Raw genomic sequence first — 20,274 nt, 5'->3', positions numbered from 1 at the left:
CGTGTCCTTCGCTCTCCCGTGGCAGGAAGGACCAGACGATCCACACGAACGGCTTCTAGGCAGACCCATGTGTGAACCGAGCACTGCTGGCGGGACCTGGGCCCTTGCTGGGGCAGGTCACCATGTGCCGTTTGAGCCTCACGAGCCTCTGTGTGGTCAACACACCTCAGTCAAGTTGGCTCAGGAACCCAAGGCTCTATCACCTGACAGCGACAGCATTTCTTTGTCAATATCCTGTTTTGTCTGGGAAAGGGTAAGCCCTGCTGTCCGCATTCTTTTATGGCTGACCTGTCTGAGCCTCAGTTGCCTCATCTGTAAAATGGGATAATGACACCTCCCTTGTGGAGGGTTATGTGGGGTGACAGACTGCGGGGAACCCTCGGCCACTCAGCACCTGCGAATGGTTCATTCAGAAGTGTCCGTGGCGCCGGGGGCTGGCACCCGGGGTGGGGGGGGACTACCTTCTACTGAGGGGCAAGTTGCCCACAGACCACGCCATTCCACATTCCGTGGCTCCTAGGCTGCGAGCAGGGAGCCCAAGTGGTTCGGTGCCAGAAGAGAGAGAACTTGCGGCTGGACGGCCAAGGGAGACTCCGGGGGCGGGGGGGGGGGGGGAGGCGGCGTTCGGGTGCACCTTGCCCGGCGGGCGGGACCTGGAGGGGCGCGTGCACGCCGTGGCAGCACCTCCCCCTGCTCCCAGCGAATCCGTGGCGGGGCTGCTGGGCTCACCGTTCCACAGAGGAGGGAGCTGAGCCCCAGAGAGTATCGAGGCCTCCCCGAGGCCACGCAGCCAGCGAGGCAGAGCCGTGACGTGCACTTTGCCATACAAGGTGACACGGGTCCCAGCACTGGGGTGGAGACCTCACCCTTGGGGCCGAGATCCAGCCCACCACAGTGACTGCGTCCCCTCGAGATGGGACGACTCTCCGGGATTATCCAGGGGGGCCTGGTGTCATCGCAGGGCCCTCATGAGAGGGAGACAAGAAGGACGCGGCAGGAGAAGGAGAGGGGACGACAGAGGCGGAGGTCGCAGTGAAGTGTCTTGGAGACACAGGAAGGGGCCCGGGCCGGGATGGCAGGCGGAGTCTAGAAGCTGAAAAGGACAAGCAAACAGGCTCTGCCCTCTTTGACCATAAGACCCCTTTGGGGTTCCGGCCCCCAGAATTGTAAGAGAACGCCTCCGTGTTGTTTTAAGCCGCTAAGTTTGTGGTCGTTCGTTACCACGGCAACAGGAAACTGACCTGGCCCTGCTGCTCTAACCCTGTAACTGGGGGGTTCTGTCGCCTCTGTGGCAGCTCTCATCGTGGCCTGGACGGGGTGGCCGTGTGCAGGTCTCCCAGCGTGCCTGCGGCCCTCCCACAGCCTTCTCCGCTACTGGGGGCTCCCGGGGCCCCTCCGCAAAGCCTCGGGCAGTATCTTGGACCTGGCAGGCGCTTAGCGACGCGGCTCACATGCAAACAAATCTGTCTTTATTTTCATGTACAGCAGTGGAGAGGAACAGGCTTTGACATCAGTAACCGCTGGTTTCTGCAGACCCGTGGCCTGATGGCAGCGCTGGAATCCCTGTGGCCGGCTGAGCGCTGGGCAGCGGTGGGGACAGGGGACCCAGCTGGCTGTAGCAGGGGGGCACCATCCCCTGCAGGAGGCAGCTCTGACCATCCGTTGCAGCCAGAAAGAGGCCCGGAACATCCAAGGTGACCAGATCCCAGCCCAGTGGGCAACAGACAGGGGAGGATGTCTCCGTGGGGCCCAGCTCTGGTCTGTCCACGGCATCCCCGTCTGCCTGGGGGTATTCTCGCTTCCTGCGCTCGGCCAGAAGAAAGCACCTGGGCACACCTGTAGGCAACTTCAGCTCGGAAGACCCAGCCCAGCTCCTGCACTTTGCAGCAGCAGAAATGTTGAGCCAGAGAGGGAAAGTGACTTGCCCAGAGACACACAGCAATTTCATGAGTCTCAACATAAGCTTAAAGATTCATTTCCGGAGCCATCTCCAGGAGACTGGCGATCTGGGTGCGTGAGTCTGGCCTCCGGGTGACAGGACCTCAGGGCAGGCTGGCCGGGTGCCAGGAGCTGGCGCAGCCTCACTTGAGATTGTGCTGGCTCTCACGGTGCCGCCGCAGATCCACCTTGCGCTGGAAGCCCTTGGTGCACAGCTCGCAGCTGAAGGGCTTGAAGCCCGTGTGCTTGCGGCTGTGCGTGATGAGGTTGGAGCTCTGGCTAAAGGCCTTCCCGCACACCTGGCACTTGTGTGGCTTCTCACCTGTGGGGTGGGGGTTGGGGGCAGCACAGCAAGGGCGGGGGGGGGGGGGGGAGTCAGGGCATCCTGGCCAGCCTGCCGCCCCTGCCCTGCCGGAATTCCATCTCCAGGACTTCACCCTCTGCCAGCGGTGGCTTCCCCTTTGTGACTAGACCCCACCCCAGCCCCAAGGGGAACCAGAGGCAGCAGCCTCCAGCCCCCGCCCCCCGCTCTGTCCGGACGCTGGGTGGGGCGGGCGGGGCGGGCGGGGGACGCGGGCGGGCGGCGGGCTCACCGGTGTGGATGTAGGTGTGCTTCTTCATGTCCGACTTCTGGTGGAAGCGCTTGCCGCAGAACTGGCAGGGGTAGGGCCGCGTGTCGGAGTGGATGAGCAGGTGGGTGCTCAGCGTGGACGAGCGCTTGAAGGCCTTGCCGCACATGCGGCACTCGAAGCTGCGCTCCTGCCGGGGGAAACGAGGCCCTGGGGGGTCAGGCGCAGGCGGGGCCTCACGGCCCGGGTGTGCCAAGCTGGGCGCAGGACTGGACCCGGCCGGGATGCCCTGAGGAACAGGACACTCTGTTGGGGAGGCCTCCAGGACGGGGACCCCCGCCCGATCCCTGCCTCTCGGATGGGACCCGGAGCCTGACGGGCCCCCTGTGCGAGTTTTCCCTGTGACTGTCACACTTATCCTACCCAAGATAAGCCTCAGCGCATGTTTGTTGACTGCCCGGTGGACCAACTGAGCTGGGAGTTTTTTCAGGGGTTCACGTTTCATGACCGCTCACCCAGGGTGAGGTCCACGTGGTGGGGGGTGCTCATGGGCTGCACGGAGCGTGAGTTAAGAGTCTCAACTGTTGAGGCTCAATTCTGGCTTCTGCCTCTCGGCAGCCACATGCTTTTAGGCAAGTCATGGTGACCTCCCTGAGACTCAGTTTCCCGGTCCGTACAATGGGACAGCAATAGCGATGACCTCAAAGTGCAGCTGGAGGCGTGCCGGTGGACACGTGGTGGTGCCCTCCAGCCCCGGCTCTCGTGAGTGTCCCCCGCCTGGCCCACCCAGGTGCTGGCGACCCATGTCAGCTTCAGGTGCCCTCCCTGGAAGGGCTACTAAAGAGGGGGTCCCTGCCGTAGGTGGGGCTAAGGAGGGTGAGATGGATATTTAAACCTAACTCCAAGATGTAAGAACCAAGGGCCTCGAAGCTGAAGACACCTGTCCTGGCCACCCAGGGGGCAGGGTCATTTCTGACCGTCACAGACATATCGCCGCCCCCGAAATCCCACCAGGGCGAGAGGCTCTTCCAGCTGTAAGTGAAGCCAGCTCGGTCTATCAGAGACCCAAGTGTGTTAAGGGCGGGTGTTGGAGACTCAGACTTAGGGAGGCAGGAGGTAGGGGACCCCTGAGATCCCATGTCACCCTCGGGGGCAGGGGGAGAGACCCGCACAGCCCCCAGGCTCCCTGAGGGAGCACAGAGCGGGAGTGGGGCTGGGGCCCTGTGCCCGGCCGGCTGCCCACCTGGGAGTGCACGTGCGTGTGCTGCTCCAGGCTCACGGCGTGGCCGAAGGTCTTGCCGCAGACGTCACAGGCGAAGGGCCGGGTCCCGCTGTGGGAGCGGCGCACATGCACTTCGAGCCCGTGCGGGGTGGAGAACACCTGGGAGCAGGGACAGAGCAGAAGGCCACCGGAGGCTGCAGGGCGGGAGGCAGGCCCGGGGGCCACGGCCCCCTCCGTGCCCAGCTCCCGCCAAGGATGAGCGTACAAGGGAAGAGGCGCTGGACGGCTGGTCCTGCTGCTCATTTGCTGTGTGTCCTGGGGAGGTCCCTCGCCCTCTCTGTGGCTCAGTTTCCTGCCCATATAGTGGGAGCTGAGAGAGGGGATCTGGAAGGCCCCTCCTTGCCCATCTAGAGGCTGAATAGCCTGGTGGTGAAAGGCTGGGCATTGGCCAGAGTCAGGTTTGAATGCTGGTTCTGATACGTACTTGCTGTGTGATCTTGGGAAAGTGACTTAACCTTTCTGAACCTTAGCCCTTCATCTGCCTCCCGGGACTCACGCATGTCAAATGCTCAGCACAGGGTCGGGGTCATGAGAGGAACGTTCTGCATCCTTGATCCCACCAGGGTCTCAAGGCTCACGGCACAGGGAACACCCCGCTGGGAGCCTCTGCAGCCGCCTGTGTGCTGGGAGGGTGGGGTGCAGAGCAGGGCACACGCCCCAGCCCCAGCTGCCCACCTTGTTGCACTTGACGCAGTGGTAGGCCTCCAGGCCCGGGGAGTAGCGGAGGGCGAAGTCCAGGGGGGGCTCGGCGCTGGGCACCAGGGGGCTGCCGTACAGGCTGACGGAGCGCTCCAGGAAGGCCGACTGCATGGTGGAGGGGGCCTGCCGGTAGCCGTGGCCGTAGGACGAGGCCAGGGTGTCCCAGGAGATGCTGGGCTTGTAGAACGGGGGCGAGTCGGAGAGCGGCGAGTCCCCGTCCTGGGGTCGGGACATCACAGTGGGGACTTCTGCGGAGACAGGGACACATGCCTGGTGACTCATTTAAGAATGGGGCACCTACTCCCCATCATCCTCCACCACCCGCCACCACCTTGGTGGCCGCATGCTGGGGGGTGCAGCGCGTGACCCCAGATATTCGCTGCGCGGGCGTCTGTGGCTCTTCAGGTTTCCAGCCCGGAAACACGTCCGCCCTCACCCCTGGGTGCCCACCTCACCCGCCACGTGGGCCCGCCCAGCTGCGCCCTCTGACCTCCCCACCCCCAACCCCCTGGCCACAGATGCCCTCCTCCGGGAGCAGCTCCCCAGCCGGGAGGTCCCAGCAGAAGCCAGAGAGCCCGGGCTGCGTCCCGGTGACTCTGTGGGTCCTTCCCGACCCCGAAGCCCCAAGGGGCCCTGCGGCAGGGGACCATTCCTCCTCCCCCCGCCCGCCCTTGCTGGGAGTGGCCGGGGGTCCCGGGCTGGTACCCGGTGCCGAGGCTGCCCTGGCCAGGCTCTGGTCCTGCTCCGGCTCCAGTTTGAGGTTGGGCCAGTCGAGGCACCGGCTTGGGAACATCGTGCTGAGGACGGGGCCGCTGCCCAGGACCTGGTCCTGGGCCTCTGCGGGGAGACAAGGGCAGCAGAGTCACAAGCTGTGGCTTCTGGGGAGCCCCGGGGGGGGGTGGGGCAGGGGCCCTCCCTCCCTAGAAGGAGGAGGACTCAGGGAGAGACCCCCTTGCCGCTGCTCACGCCGGGGGCTCTGCCCAGGCTGGGGGATGGGAGAGAGGCCAGGAGGGGCTTGAGAGCTCTTGGGCCGGTCTGGGTTTTCCGAGCACCCCAACCCCAGCCCTAGACCGGACCTCCAGCTAGGCCCTGCATGTCAGCACCTGAGCACTCGCTCCAATCCAGTCTCCCACCACCCTAAGGGATCCGGGACACAAGTGCATCGTTCATTCATTCATTCGGCCACACTGACTGAGCCCTGCCTCCAGTCTTGGGAGAGGCAGAGGCTGCCGCCTCCCCACCACGCCGGGCAGAGGGCCCAGCCTGGGCTGCGGCGACTCACCTGGCGGGAGGGCAGGAGGCCAGAGCGGGCCATCCTCCGGCACGCGGGGCTGGTGGTAGGTGTGCGCCTTCTTGCTCTTCACCAGGAAGGAGCGCGGCATCTCAGCGCGCACCCCACACCTGCGGGGCGAGAGAGGGGACAGTTAGGAGGGACAAGAGGACAACGCGCCTCCGTATTTGACAGCCTCGTCCTGAGACCAAACACCAGCGGCAGTGGGTTGAATAACGCCCTGCGCCCAGGGTGCACGCCCACTGGGAAGCTGCAGGCAGGACCTCAGGGGAGGAAAGAGAGTCTCTTTGCAGATGTAATCGAGTTAAGGTGAAGGCGTACCGGGTTAGAGTGGGCCCCAGATCCAATGTGACTTGGGTGCTTATATGTATACCATGGAGTACTATTCAGCTCTCAGAAACAACGGTGATATAGCACATCTTATATTTTCCTGGTTAGAGCTGGAACCCATACTACTAAGTGAAGTATCCCAAGAATGGCAAAACAAGCACCACATATACTCACCAGCAAACTGGTATTAACTGAGCAGCACCTAAGTGGACACATAGGTACTACAGTAATAGGGTATTGGGCAGGTGGGAGGGGGGCGGGTATATACATATATAATGAGTGAGATGTGCACCATCTGGGGGATGGTCATGCTGGAGACTCAGACTTGTGGGGGGAGGGGGGAATGGGCATTTATTGAAACCTTAAAATCTGTACCCCCATAATACGCCGAAATAAAAAATAAATAAATAAAACATAAAAAGAAGGAAACCTGGACACAGAGACGCAGACGCAGACACACACACACACACACACACACACACACACACACACACACAGGAGGACGCCATGTGACGACAGCGGCAGGGAGACTGGAGGTTGCTTCTGTCAGCCAAGGACCGCCCGGGCTGGCCGGCGGAGGCATGAAACACATGCTCCCTTGGAGCTGCAGAAGGAGCCGATTTTGGACGTCTAGACCCCAGAACCACGAGAGAACAGACTTCTGTTGTTTCCAAGCCACGGGGGTGTGGTACTTTGTTACGGCAGCTACGCATCCTACCCCGCCCGCTGCTACCTGGCTGGGAAGCTGATGCGCTCTCCCGCTGGACAACCGCAGGGCCGCCCGCTCCCACCGGCACGCCCCGAGTTGCACTGGCGCAGACAGGGGAGGGCAGGGGCAGCGGGCCCCACACGCGGCACACTGTGGACCCCACTTGCAGAAAAGCTGCATTCGAGTCCCAGCGGAACCGCCTTCAGAGGCCACAGAAAGAGGGGCTGTGCCGTCTGGGGCAGACAGTTAACCTCTCTGGGCCTATTTCGTCTTCTGCAGGGTGGGCCGTGCAGGACTGCGGTGCTGACGAGAGCATCCTATGTGCGCAGTGCCTGTCACGGGGCCTGGCAGAGAGGCTGCAGCAGGCCAGGGGCACCTCCATTGAAAATCCACGTTGTCCAGCAGGCTGGGAGCGGCGGCGGCCAGAGTAGAACTGCACCTCGTCCCCAGCCCCAGCCTAGTGTCTGATCCCCAGAAGGAGGGGCCCAAGGACCCCCCCCTCCACTGCACCTGGAGGCCTGAGGCTCTGTGGACAGAGGAAGGGGCAAATGCGAGCCAACTCCAGGAGCTGAGCAGTGGGCAGCCCAGCCCAGAATGTCACTGAGCATGCTGGTCAGAGGGCCAGGTGGAGAAATGGAGGACCACATTGGTCAAGGGACCTGCCCATAGCCCCAGGTGGGGGTGGGGCAGTGGCAGAGATGGACCACCTGACTCCCCCGGGACTCCTGGCTTCCCCTGCAAACCCTCTGGGGCAGAGGGCCTCTCCTGGCCCCAGAATGGTTCCATCCTTGCACCCAGCCCGTGACGCCTTCGGTCTTCTGTCCTTCTACCCGCTGCGTTGCATCCAGGCCGAAGCTCAGAAGAAGTGTTCAGCCAAGGCCAGTCCCGTTCCTGAGGCCTCGGGGAGCCCACCCCCACCCACCCTGCAGGGGCGATAGGCTGAGAGAAGGCGGGAAAAGGGACCTCAGCTCTGCGGAGCAACGGTGATAAGGCCAGGCCCAGGAGCAGGCTGGGAGGCGGGAGATTAGAAAAGGCAGCTTGGAGCTCTCCCCTCGGGGCACGGGCCCGGCACTCACCCCTTCCCCAAGGGGATGCCCCAGCCCAGGCAGAAGAGGGACCCCGACAGGGCCCAGTGCTACCTACCCCCTTGCCCAGAGCCCCACGGAGGGGACATCGGGAGTGTGGGCTGTGGCGGCTCCACCCAGGGGACAAGCCCAGGCCCAGCCTCTGCTTGCTATACACGGGGATCACAACCCAGCCTGGCGGGGTTGCTGGGAGCAATAAGGACCCCTAGTTCTCGTCAACACATGTGTCAGGTGCTCAGCGCGGTCCCGGGGCGGCCGTATCTCTGCCCACCTGAGGAGCAGCTTCAGGACGGCAGCGCCACTGGTCCCAGCAGCCGGCCCACAGCAGGTGCGCCCAAAGGACAGCTGGAGCCCTGGACCTGGTGCCCCAGCAGTCCCCAGGGAGCCAGGGACACACCCCAGACTCGACTGTGTCTCAGCTCTAAAATAAGGAGGAGGGGGGAGGTCGAAGGCCTCTGGGGTCCCTTCCTGCTGTCAGAGTCTCGCTCTCTGAACAAAGGCTCGGGCTGGGGGCTGCTGGTCTCCCCACGGGCCGGGCAGCCACAGCCTTATCTCCCAGGGACACGTCTTCCTCCCCTGCCCCCCCAGGGCTCCCCACACCCCCTTCCTTCCCCCTTCTAACTCTTCTGCACCTCAGGAAACCCCCTGGGGAGGCCAGACCCTGGGTGGAGGGGCGTGGGCCCCCCATGAGCGAGGGGAGGGCTGGGGGCACTGGGTTCCCCTTGCACTTTGTTTTGGGGGGTCTCTGCGAGCAGGGCCCTGGCCTGCTTATCAGAAGGTGGTCCGCTTTTGCACACACAGTGCATGAGGACACCAGCTAGAACCAAAGGTCTGCACTAACGCTGGGCCGGAGCGGCAGGAAGTGCTCCTACAGAGCGGTGTGTCCGCGGCCTGGTTCCCACCCCTTTCGTCCTGCGTGGCCCAGAGCTGAGCCCCTCTGGCTCTCCCATCTCACAGGGGAGGAGCGGGGGCTGGGGGCTGGCCCAGGCCGCCAGGCGGGCGTCTATTCAGTGCCGCCTGGGCGAGTACCGGGCAGTGGCCGTCATTTCTCAGCCGGGCTGCTGAGCTGATGTGCCAAGGAGGACACGGCGACAGGCAATGGTGCAGCCGCCTGCTGTGCCCTTTGTCATCAAATCCCATGCCCGGGCCAGGAAGCAGTGGCATGCCGGGAAAACGGAGGCTTCGAGAGGGAAGGGACATGGCAGAGTCAGGCGGGGGCTGCCGGCCGGTTGGGGTCTGCCTCAGGATCCTGCGCCAGCCAGCGCGAGGAGCACCAGGAGCACGAGGAGCACGCCTGCAGCACGAGGGGCGGGCGGCTGCATGCTGGGGCGGGAGGGGGAAATCACACTGCTGTCACCCCCAAGGTCCCAGAGCGGTTCCTGAGGAGCAGGCGAGGAACGGGCTCCCCGTCCGGAAGCTCTGGCCTTCCACGGGGCTCGGAGCCCCAGGAGATCCCAGGTCAACACTCGACCCGACCCGGGGGCGGCACCACGGCAAGGACAATTTCTAGCACTCACGAGCACGGGCCAAGCCTTCTCACTTACACAAGGAGCAAGGGGGTCCCGGTTTCGGGGGCTCCCCGGCTGGAGGAAGGTGATTCTCGGGCCTGTCCCAGTGATCTTCCCTAAGCTCTGCACCCCTCGACCTGCCTCCCCCAGGCTCTCTCCCCTAAGCCGGGAGGTGACGACGACGGCACAGCCGGCGCAGAGCCCTCGAGCCCACGGTGGGGCCCAGTGGACCCAAAGAACTTCCTTTTGGCCCCAGTTAGGCGAGTTTGGAAAAAAAAAAAAAAAAACAGGAACCAATCACCTATGCTGTAGTTAATTAACAACCACTCGGTTTTGATTCACACGCACCCGCTCTGAGAAAGAGCTGAGAGCAGAGATTATGAAAGCAGCTCAGGATTTCTTCATAAAACAGCGGCCCTGATGGTATCGGAGCTCCGGAAGGAGGCCACTGTTAACATCTCCCTGCAAACCCCGATCCCGATAGGGGGTCCCCTGACCCTGAGTCAGAATCTCAGTCAGGGCTGCCGCACGGACGGACGGGGACAGCCCTTCAAGGCCGGGCCCGGCCCCCGCTTCCAGGGGAGCCAGGACAGCAGGCCTGCGGGGCTCGTGGGGGCAGGGGGCTCCTCGTGTCCCCCCCAGGGGTCGAGTCCTATTTGAGTCCTTGAGCTTGTGGCCACGTCAGCTGCCAACCTGGGGCTTCGTTTTCCTATCTCTCAAAAGGGACGGTTGGGCTAAGAGATTTCTAAACTTCCCTTTTGCTCTAAAATCCCGCGTACGGTTCGTTGACCTCCGGCGAGGGGACTGACCCACCTTGACTAAAGAACTCGTCACCCGGGTTCCCTTTTCGGGCGGATTGGGTAAGACGGCCGAGACCCTTTCGACTTCCTTTCTATGTAAAGACTCCTGGGGAAACAACAAAACTTTTCCATGTAGGAGTTGGCGGGGGGCCGGGGGGGGGGGGGGAAGGAGCCCAGGTGATTTTAGGGGGCACAGCAGAGAACAGTTACTTTCATTTGAAATTTATTTATTCTCAAATGTCTCCTCCCCAGTTCAGGCAATGCAATGTCGAAAGCGAGTTAATCCACTTCTGGGTCTAGACCCCAAAGCATTGCACACCCATGCTCAGGGCAGCATTATTCGCCGCAGCCTAAAGGTGGAAGCCACCCAAGTGTCCACGACAGACGAATGCCAAGGAAAATGTGCTGCACACACACAGGGGGATATTATCCCGCCTTAGAAAGGAAATTCTGACACATGCTACAACAGGGATGAGCCTCAAGGACATTACGGTCAGTGAAATGAGCCGGTCACAGAGGACAAGCACTGTGTGATTCCATATACGAGCACCTACAGGAGGCAAATTCACAGAGACTGAACTAGCTTAGAGGTCCCTACCACAGGCTGCTGGAAGGGGACGGGACAGTTATTGTTTAATAGACGTGAAGTTTCGGTTTTACACGAAACAGTCCGGTGGATGGATGGTGGTGATAGTTGCACAACAACGTGAATACACTTAATGTCGCTGAACCCCACGCTTAACGTGGTTAAAACTGTAAATTTTATGTTATGTGCATTCTATCACAATAAAAACAAAAGTGAGCGAACGAAACGCTGCCTGCCTGTCTCTATATCAGAGGATAAAGCAGCTCCCGTTGGTTTGAATTCCTGAAAAGACACAAACAGAAAGCCTCCCTCTAGCCTAAGAGGGGAAAAGTTTTCTGTTGTTCCTGCCAAGGGTCTAGAAGGTTGTGTCGCCGAGGGTGAAGCATCGCATGTGATCGGGCCGTTTTCCTGCGGGCGATCTGGGGTGATCTGGTCCCAGGGCCTTTGAAAATCCACGTACCCTCCAACAGGACTCCTCACCCACCCCACCCTGCCCTCCCGAAAGCTTTGGGAAAATGGTCTGTACTGGCTTTGAGTCATTCTATCAATCAAACCTGAACCGGTATAGCTCTCCCATGTTCCCCGAGAACTTTCTGCAGGGAGACCAGCACATTGACCCCAAAATCTGAGAGTTAGAAAGTTAGGAGAGTGACACACCTGCTTGTCCAAAGAATTGTTTCTGCAACACCTCTGAGAACCAGAAACTCACCGCTTTGCTAGACTTGGAAACATTCTACCTGTTGCCTACTAAGAAACACATGCAGGCAAACCCAGGTGGTCAGGTGCAGCTCGGCTAGCTTCTAAAATCAGCCGTCTAATACCAGACCCACATCCAGAGATTGCAGTCAATTTGCCCCCACAGCTCTATGACAGCTGCGAACTTTCTCCCCAGAAAAATGCACATGGGCACATAGTCACAGTCATTCCTCGGACTCCCCTTTGCAAGCCGTATGTTAGAATGATCCTCTCTCCCCAGACCCCCAGAGACTCAACCAGGCTTTTTCTCCAAAATTAGGCAGAAAAGGTTACCGACAGTCCCAGAGAAAGGAGAGACGAGACAGCACCTCCCCACCAGTCCTGTTGGTCCTGGCGGCTGGGGGGCACCTTGTCCTCTCCCCTTGGCAGGCTCTGGAGGGGAGGGCACCCGACTCTCAAAGCGTCCTGGGAACTTTCGTGGAGGTCGCCTGGGGCTTGGGACCTTCCCACAGCCCAGGACAGGGTCCTTGAGTCACAGACTCAGGCGCCTGGAAATGCACCTCCCCGTGCACTGGCCAGGTCCCTGGGAGAGCTGGCTGTAGGCATGGCTTCTCGCAAGTAGGTGACCTCTGTCAGCCTAAAATCAAGTTTTGAAGAGGGGGTGGGAGCCAAGCACAGCAGACAAGCCGACCCCGAACCCCTCTCCTCCCCTGGCTGGAGGGACCAAAGCTGCCCCCTGCAGAGGAGGCTTCCCAGCCCCCCTTATCCTTCCTGTAACTGCAGAAGGAACTCGGTAACCGGCTTTGAAACAGTCTGTGTTGTCCAACATGCAAATTTAAAAAGAAAAGCACAGAAACGCATTCTCCAGCACTCACCTGCCCGGAGCGGTTCCCTTCCCGAGCCCCGAGGAGCGTCCCTGGGTGGGGACCGCAAAGCCTCTCCCCGGAGACTGGTCCTCACTCTGTCAACTTCACGACTCTCTGCACAAATAGATACTTCTCCTTTTTTTTCCCCCTCTCTCTCTCTGTGTATGTGTGTTTTTCCTCTTCTGTTCCCCTCCCTGATTTTCAATCTGATTATTTGTGTCAAAATCTGGCGGCGAAGCTGCAGCCAATGGCGGAGCGCGGGCCCGGCCGTATTTGCTTATCAAAACTTTCCAGGGCTGGAGACTCTGAATTCTCGTTTCTAACCCTGCACTCTTGGAGCAGCACTGCTTCTCTCCGGAAATTCTGAATGACATCTGGGTGACAAGAGAGGGATGGCTAAATGGTTAAATTTAGAAAATTAAAGTTGAAATAAAGCATTTCCTTACAAAACCTGATTTTGTATACAGAAGTCATAACTTTTTTTTCTTCTTTTTTTCCTTTCTTTTTTCTTTCTTCTTTCCCATCTTCCTTCCTCCTTCCCTCCCTCTCCGAGTTCAGCGTCCCAAGGCTTATGAGAGCCAGGGAGGGGCACTGGGACGCGAAGCCCAGGGCTGCAGACCACGCTTGCAGAAGCCCCTCCTGTCATGGCGGAGGTCAAGTCCCAGAAGAAACATCCAATTCCCGTGTCCCCCACCCCCCACAGGACCACGGCACAGGTGCGGAGGTATGGTGGTGAGGTGGGGCCCTGGGACCCTCGGCCTGCCCCGGCCCAAGTACAGATTGAGCGCTGGGTCCCAGGGCCCGCGTGTGCCGCCATCTGGTGGCAGCAGAAGAGATGGGGTGGCCAGTGGGGGCCTCGGGGTGTCCCGATCCCCAGGGAGAAAGCTTGGCAGCTGGCCGGCCCGGGCATTTCATCCCATTTGGCACGGAGCCCCATCCCCTGGTTCCCCACTCTCTTCGCACTCTGCACCCCCGGCCTCCTCCCGCCTCCTCCCGCCTGCGGGATGACTGATTTATTTCAGCAGGTTTTGCATAAGACGAGGACTCCACAAAACAGAGCACTGTTAGGCTGATTTGCATGCTCTTCCAGCCCCAGCACGGAGAGATTATATTTCCCTCATAAAGAAAACAAGTTTGGCGACAGGAAGCCCCGAATGACACTGCAGGTCCAAGGTTCGAAGGGAAGAGAAAGGGGTGTTTCAGGTGAGGGCTTTCTGCTGGGGCCCCGCCCTGGAGCGCCAGCTGGGAGGCCACAGCCGACGGGGCGTGGGGTCGCCCAGGGCCCAGTGCTGGGGTGCAGGTCCCCACCGCAGGCCGGGGACCCTCGGTCTCTCTTCTTGGGTTCTTGGGAGAGGGGGATTTGGGGAAACATCCTGAGTGTTCTTTGGAGGTTGTACGCTGCCAGCAATCAACTCAAACTGTTTGCCATTATGCAGAGAACTTTAAAAAAGTCTCCCTACCTCAACGGGTCAACACAATTTCTTTGTGTTCTCACTTAAACACATACCTACATTTTGCTGTCATAAACCAGTGTGTCATTTTTCCTTTGAATGTCATTTTAAGCACTTCCTAAATTCTTTTGCCGCCTCTGTTAATATCTGCGATGGGTTTGCAGTTCCTCGTGGTTTACCTTAGCAAACGCTTCCTCCACGCGGGCCGGGCGGTCGTTCCGGGTGTTCCCGACCATCAAGCTGCCATCTCAGGCACGAACAGCTCACCTGCGGCTCTAAGGCTGTGATCCACTTTAGGGTCCTCGCCCTCCTCCCTGAGTGACAGACTCAGGGACGCTCCTTCCAGACCAGGGTCCCAGCCTGGAGGTGACGGCAGAGCCAGCAGGCTCTCCTCTCTGGGAGAGCGGAGGCCAGGCCCGCGCCCAGGCACACTGAGGCCAGAGCCCCCGCCCACGCGGCACTGAACTCCCCCAGCCTCTATGTCCCCTGAAGGGACAACACCATTGCCCTTAGCAGGCAGCCCTGGAGTCAGCACCTTCATTTAGGCTCTCCCGAGGGCCAAAACACATCTGCATCCCCATGCCCATTCATTCATTCATTCATTCATTCATTCCACAGTTACCCTTGGGTACCTTTCACGTGTCAGGTTTTTCCACCTTCCCTCCTCCCTCCCTCTCTTACCTATTACAGGTGAACTGAGTGCCTACACCTGCCAGGTGCTGGAGTTTCAAACAAGAACCCTATGGGAGCCTTCACATGCTCCTTTCTGGTCTAGTGAGTGGGACAGAGCAGCCTGAAGTTTACAATTTGGGGTGACAAATGCTGTCATGTAAACACGGTATGCAAAGGAAGCACGGGGGCGTTGGGAAATAGACCCAGACTTGGAAGGTGAGTGAAGGAAGTCGCGTCTACGTTGACGCCCGGGCTGAGCTAGCTGGGAGAAGGAACGTGCGAAAGAGCATCTCAAAAGAGGAACGGCTTGTGCAAAGAGCTGCAGGCCAGAGCTCAGGGAACCGACAGCAGCCAGGCTAGTAAGGGGAGAGTGGAGACTGGAAGAAGGAGAGGGAAGGGTACAACGTTGGAGAGACGAGCCTAGAGAGAAACAAGAAACAAGAACAGGAAAGTTCCTCCCTGGTTTAAAAACCTTCAATAAGTTCCCTCTACCTTTAGGACAAAAATCTCAGCTTCAGAGATTGGCACTCCACCGCTTTCACAATGTCGGTTCTTTCAAATGATGGCACTTTTCAGGTGCAAGCTGCAGATACCCGATTTAAACTCATTTAATAACAACAAAAGAATTAGTTCATGTCACTGAGAATTGTCACCTTCTGACACAGTTGGGTCCAGGTGCTCAGATGACATTATCTGGAATCTCACTCATTCCTGCCCCAGGACATTTGCACTCGCAGTCCCCTCTGCCTGGACGCCCCAACTCCCAGATCCCCCCATGTCCTGCTCCTTCTTGTCATCCAGCTCTTAGGTGAAATGTCGCCTCCTTGACCATCAACTAAGGTGGGACCTCCCCACCCCAATCACTTTCTAGTCTATCACCCTACCCTTTGTTCTTCTTAGCATTCATAATTATCTGAAAATATCCTGCTGATCTATTTACCTTTTAATCTATTCTTTGCTCTGGCTTCCCACAAGGAATGTAAGCACTGCAAGAGCAGGGGTCGTGTTTTCCTGGCTCACGGCGGATCTCCAATGCTGAGAACAGTGTATGGGAGACACTGATGATGTATTCACAGAATTAATGGGTGAATCAAGGAAAGAATGACTCTCTCTCTCCATCTCTTGGCTTTGCTTTCCTCTGTGCTGGCTTCATCCTCGGGCTGAGGTCTCCACCGACATGATCAGGCTACACATCTAGGAGGCTAGAAACTCCAGTGGAAAGACAGCCCCTTTCTCTATAGCTTCAGCAAGAGTCCTAGGGTTGGCTCTGATTGGCCCAGCCTCATCACTGACACATCCCAGCACCAATCATCATGGCCAGGGGGTGGGCTATGGGCCTCTCATTGGCCAGAGCCAGCAGATCCTCCTGCCCAAACCACAGGAACTAAGAGAATGCAGGAAGGGATGGGTTTGGGTGGGGACGGCCGTTGTCACCACACAGAGCAACGACAGGAAGGTGTTTGGGGTTGTGGCTTCTCCCGTCCACCTTCTAACTGTCCTGTCACTATCACCTGAATATGCTATGTTCTTTCAAGGGAGGCCAAATCCCAAGTCTGGCCTCTCTGCCCCTCCTGTCACCCATCTGGGACATTCTTTCTCTTCAGTCTCTTTCTTTGCAGCCCACTTCATCTCTCAACTCCTCCAGGAAGACTTCCTGGACTCCCCGCAATCCATAGGCTCACCTGTGGCCTAAAGGACTCGGCCCACCATGACAACCCTCGGGTTCTTGTCTTGCTTGGTTACTCATGGGGACTTGCTTGCCTCTCCGTGAGACCAGCAGCTCCTTGAGGGCAGGAAGGTTGTAGGGTCCTCTCTCAGCAGGCAACGGGCATGGGCCGGGCCTCGGTCACCGCTGGCCTACAGGACCACAATCCAGGCTAAACAAATGGAACCGCCATTGCCAAGGGCCGGGCAGTGGGCAGAGCCCTGTACGGAGACAGCCCAGGCAAGTGCAGGCGGGCTCAGAAAGCTGCGGGCGGGGGGGATGGATGAGCGGTGCCCACGGGCACCGGGCCCACAGCACACAGGGCACTGGCTGCATGATCTTGGGCACCTTTCTGGCCGGGGCTCAGAATGCAACAATCATGAGCTGAGCCCACCAGCCCCAGGAGCGGGAGGATAGCCCCAGTGGTCCCTGCCCTCTGGGGGCTCCCAGAGCCAGGTGGGCCCTGGGACCCATCTCCTCTGTGCACAACTTGGTGCCAGAAAAGTGCCGGCTTGCTCTGTCCCCCTGTGCGTGTGAAGGGTGGACCGCAGTGGGCAGCAGGCAGAGAAATGAAAAACGTCCACTCGGTCACTGGGGGATTGTGGAATGCTTTCCAAGCCAAGGCTCCTTGCCAGGGGCTGCAGGCAGCCGGGGTGCAGGAGCCCCACTTGCATCAGCACTCAGGTGCCTGCCACTCGGCTGGCCCTGCCGCCCAGGCGCCCCACTCCACGGGGGAGCCAATTCACCGTATTGCCACACGGGGGCACTCCTGCCTCCTTTTCCTCCAGCAGAAAGCAGTCTGAAAACAGTAAAAATAACCATCTATCTACAGATACATGCTGTTTAAATTATAAGCGCAATATATGATCAGAGTAGACATAAGAAAATGAAATAATATACCACTCCATCCCATCTTCAACATTAACTTTTTTTTTTTTTTTAGAGAACAGAGCCTCACTGTATCGCCCAGGCTGATCTCAAACTCCTGGCTTTATGCAATCCTCCCACCTCAGCCTCCTGAGTAGCTGGAACTACAGGCATGCGCCACCACGCCTGGCTTCAACATTTTTGATGTATACTTTTTCAGTTTCTCTCTCCTATCTCTCCCTCCCTCTCTCTTCCCCTTTGTCTCTCTCTCCACCCCTCTCACTCGTGCCTGCGTATAATGTTTTCCAATGCAAATTAATCTTTGCTGACCCTTTGCTTTGAGTGACCACACAGTTAGATGACACCTTCCCGGGCCGTGGGCCCAACCCTCCAACCCTGCCGCCTCCAGGAGCCCCAGATGGGGATGGGCAATATTCTGGTGGGAGACCATGGGGTGAGGTTCTGGGGGGCTGGAGGTGGCAGGTTTGCCTCAGAGGGGCGTGGCAGGAGAGAGGGGCACAGGGAAGCTGGGTGGGGTCGGGTGCTGGGCACTGCTGGGGCACAGGCAGGCAGCAGCCGGCCCTGCAATCCCGCCTGACGCCTCCCAGCAGCCCCTGGGGCGGGGGGTGGTGTCCAACACACAGACCCACTCTGGGCTTAGGAAATAACAGGATGCTCGATCACGACGTCTGCCTGCTCCTCCCCAGCAGGGAATCCTCCTCAGAGAGTCTCCATCGGTTTCCCTCAAGCAAAAGTAAAGCCCTCTGGCCTGCAGCTGCAGCTAGTCCTGAAGCCCAGTGCTCTGGGCGGGAGGCCCGGGTGTGGGCTTCAGCCCGCCAGGCCCCAGCACGACGCCCTCAGCAAGCCGCCAAGCTCCACTCGGGGTGCTGCATCTCAGTCCTTGGGGGCCGGTGAGCCGCCCGGGGAAGAAAAGTCCAGAGCCTCTGGACTCCCAGCCTTGGTCCAGCAAGGGGCCACCTGGCACATACGTGTCACAGCTTGAGCAGATAGAGCAGAGGACCAAGGCCTTCCTGCAGCGGGTGAAACGACCTGGGGTTGTTTCAGAAGGGAAAACTGAGGCCAGGACTGGGACCCCGGCTTCCTAACTCCCTTTCCAAGGACTTCACAGTAGCGACCGTTGTTTATCGCGCCCAGTCCGGACATCTCGTTTTACCGAACGCAAATCCCCAGCGGCAGTCTCAGGGCAAGTAACAGCTAACGCTCCAGAGTCAGGAGGGTGAAAGGGAAGCAGCATTCTCATGGGCCAACCTGGGGCTGCGGCCCGATTTTGACACACACCAGCTGCACGGCCTTGCTTGGCCTCCCCAGGCCTCAGACTTTCCATCTGTAAAACGGGCTTCCATCAGCATTGTTGTAGGTAGCAAACGAGACGAGACCCCCAGAAACATTTTATAGGTTCTAAAATGTTTAAATGTGTGAGTTATTATTTCTCAGCAGAAATGTTCAACAGCTGTCTGCAAACCCCTGCCCTTTTCCCTCTGTGATGGCACGGGCAAGTGCAGCCTTCGCTGCTGGGGCAAGCAGCAGGGCGGTGCCAGCCTGATGCCGATCAGGTGGGCTGCGCTAATTTACATGGCGGGTCCATTATTAATGACGCACACCTGACACTTGGCCGCTGCTCCGCAAACTCCCGATGACATCCGCCTTCGAGTTCTCTCCGGAGACTCGCAGAAACCCGGCTCTCAGGCTGCAGAGAAGGAGGAGGAACGAACGGAAGTGTTTCTGAACATTTCCCCTGGGCCAGATAGGGTGCAGGGACTTTAGGGGCCTCATCTCTTAGTCCGGGGGACCATTTTGCCACTTGGAATCAGTGACTGTTATGATGGGAGGCCAAGAACCAACCCCCAGGCATGGCCGGCACCATGGCCAAGTCCATACAGCCGTAAGTGGGGTGCCCTGCCTGAGCCGCTAGTGCAGGGCCCTCCTGCCCCTTCTAGCTGTGCAGCGGTTGTGTGCCAGTCCGTGCTCTTCCCAACAAGCTGTGCGTGTCCGTTAGGTGGCCTTAGGAGGGTGAAAATCTCCCAATGGGTTCTCACCTCTCCACTCAAGTGGAGCAGCACCCCAGCAGGTGCCTCGGCCTGGGCAGCTTCAGCAGACAGAGGAGTGGCCGTGGCTGCCTAGTGGCAAGAGGCCCTTACTCTCCCCAGCCTGCCTGGGTCAGCCCTGGGGCACAGCTTCACTCTGCAGTCCCAGGAAGCAAAGCCTCAAAGGAACAGGTGAAGCAATGAGGAATCCTACGGGAAGACTTCACGACAATGTGAACCCTTCTGCAGAGGACTAGAAATAAAACCCGTCTGGGGAGGAGCCCCCTCTATTCCCATCTGAGCCCGGGGCTCTCCTGACATGTGCTGGAAGGCAGGAGGCCAGGGGGTGCAGCCAACAAGGAGCCTTCCAGCAGCCAGGATTTGCACCCGATTTACATCTATTTTGCATTCTGTGATTTTCTCAAGGGTCTTATTAGAAATGCCCTGAAGGATGGGCATTGATCTCCCCCTGCCGCTTCTTACCAACCCATGACAGTGCGGACAGGTCTCCTTGGCCTCGATGTAGATGCTGGGGTGAGTAGTCCCGTGCCGATAGACCAGGCATCCTCAAACTACGGCCCGAGGGCCACATGTGGCCCGCTGAGGACATTTATCCGGCCCGCCAGGGGTTTTTGTCGCCGCTGCCTGTCCTGCTTAGCAGCCGACTCGTCCTGGGCCCACAGCACGCATGCGTGGAATGTGCGCCGCGCTCTCCAATGGCCCTCCAGCGGTCTGGGGGACAGTGCACTGGCCCCCTGTTTAAAAAGTTTGAGGACCCCTGCGATAGATGATACATCCTCAAAAGTGGTCTGTGAACACGTTTCTGCAGGACGAACGGTTTGCAGTTTTAAGAGGACCCTTGTAATCTCATTCGGAAAGCAGGAGAGAGCCCTTTATAAGCCAGCCCATGCGGATCCAGCCATCTCGCTTCTGAGCGTAGACCCCCAGTTTGCACACCCGTGTTCCCGGCAGCGCCGTTCGCCACGGCCAAAAGACAGAAGCAACCCAAGTCTGCGTGACCGAGGAAGGCAGGCACAACACGTGTTCCATCCACACAATGGAATATTATTCAGCCTTAGAAGTGAATAAAATTCCTGCTACCACAGAGATGAACCCTGAGGACATTATGCTCAGAGAAATAAGCCAATCACAAAAGACAAATCTGGTGTGTTTCC

At 59.1% G+C, this 20,274-nt stretch overlaps 1 protein-coding gene across 2 annotated transcripts; it reads right to left on the bottom strand.

The window, feature by feature from the left end:
- Window positions 1–1,448: 1,448 nt before the first annotated feature.
- GFI1B (growth factor independent 1B transcriptional repressor) lies at window positions 1,449–12,537 on the bottom strand. 2 transcript variants are annotated; one of them, XM_076009152.1, is made up of 7 exons: window positions 12,369–12,537; window positions 5,771–5,889; window positions 5,194–5,325; window positions 4,465–4,736; window positions 3,751–3,888; window positions 2,532–2,796; window positions 1,449–2,260 (listed from the first exon to the last, which is right to left on the bottom strand). In XM_076009152.1, exons 2-7 carry the CDS (start codon window positions 5,868–5,870, stop codon window positions 2,082–2,084), a joined length of 1,086 nt encoding a protein of 361 aa, XP_075865267.1. In that variant the 5' UTR covers window positions 5,871–5,889; window positions 12,369–12,537; the 3' UTR covers window positions 1,449–2,081. The 2 variants fall into 2 exon arrangements, with proteins under 2 accessions (XP_075865267.1, XP_012599598.2); XM_012744144.2 differs by having other exon boundaries at window positions 2,532–2,697.
- Between the last annotated feature and the right edge of the window lie 7,737 nt (window positions 12,538–20,274).

Source organism: Microcebus murinus, chromosome 12, assembly GCF_040939455.1.
Source record: "Microcebus murinus isolate Inina chromosome 12, M.murinus_Inina_mat1.0, whole genome shotgun sequence".
Lineage (NCBI taxonomy): Eukaryota > Metazoa > Chordata > Mammalia > Primates > Cheirogaleidae > Microcebus > Microcebus murinus.
This window is presented reverse-complemented; position numbering and strand designations above follow the sequence as displayed.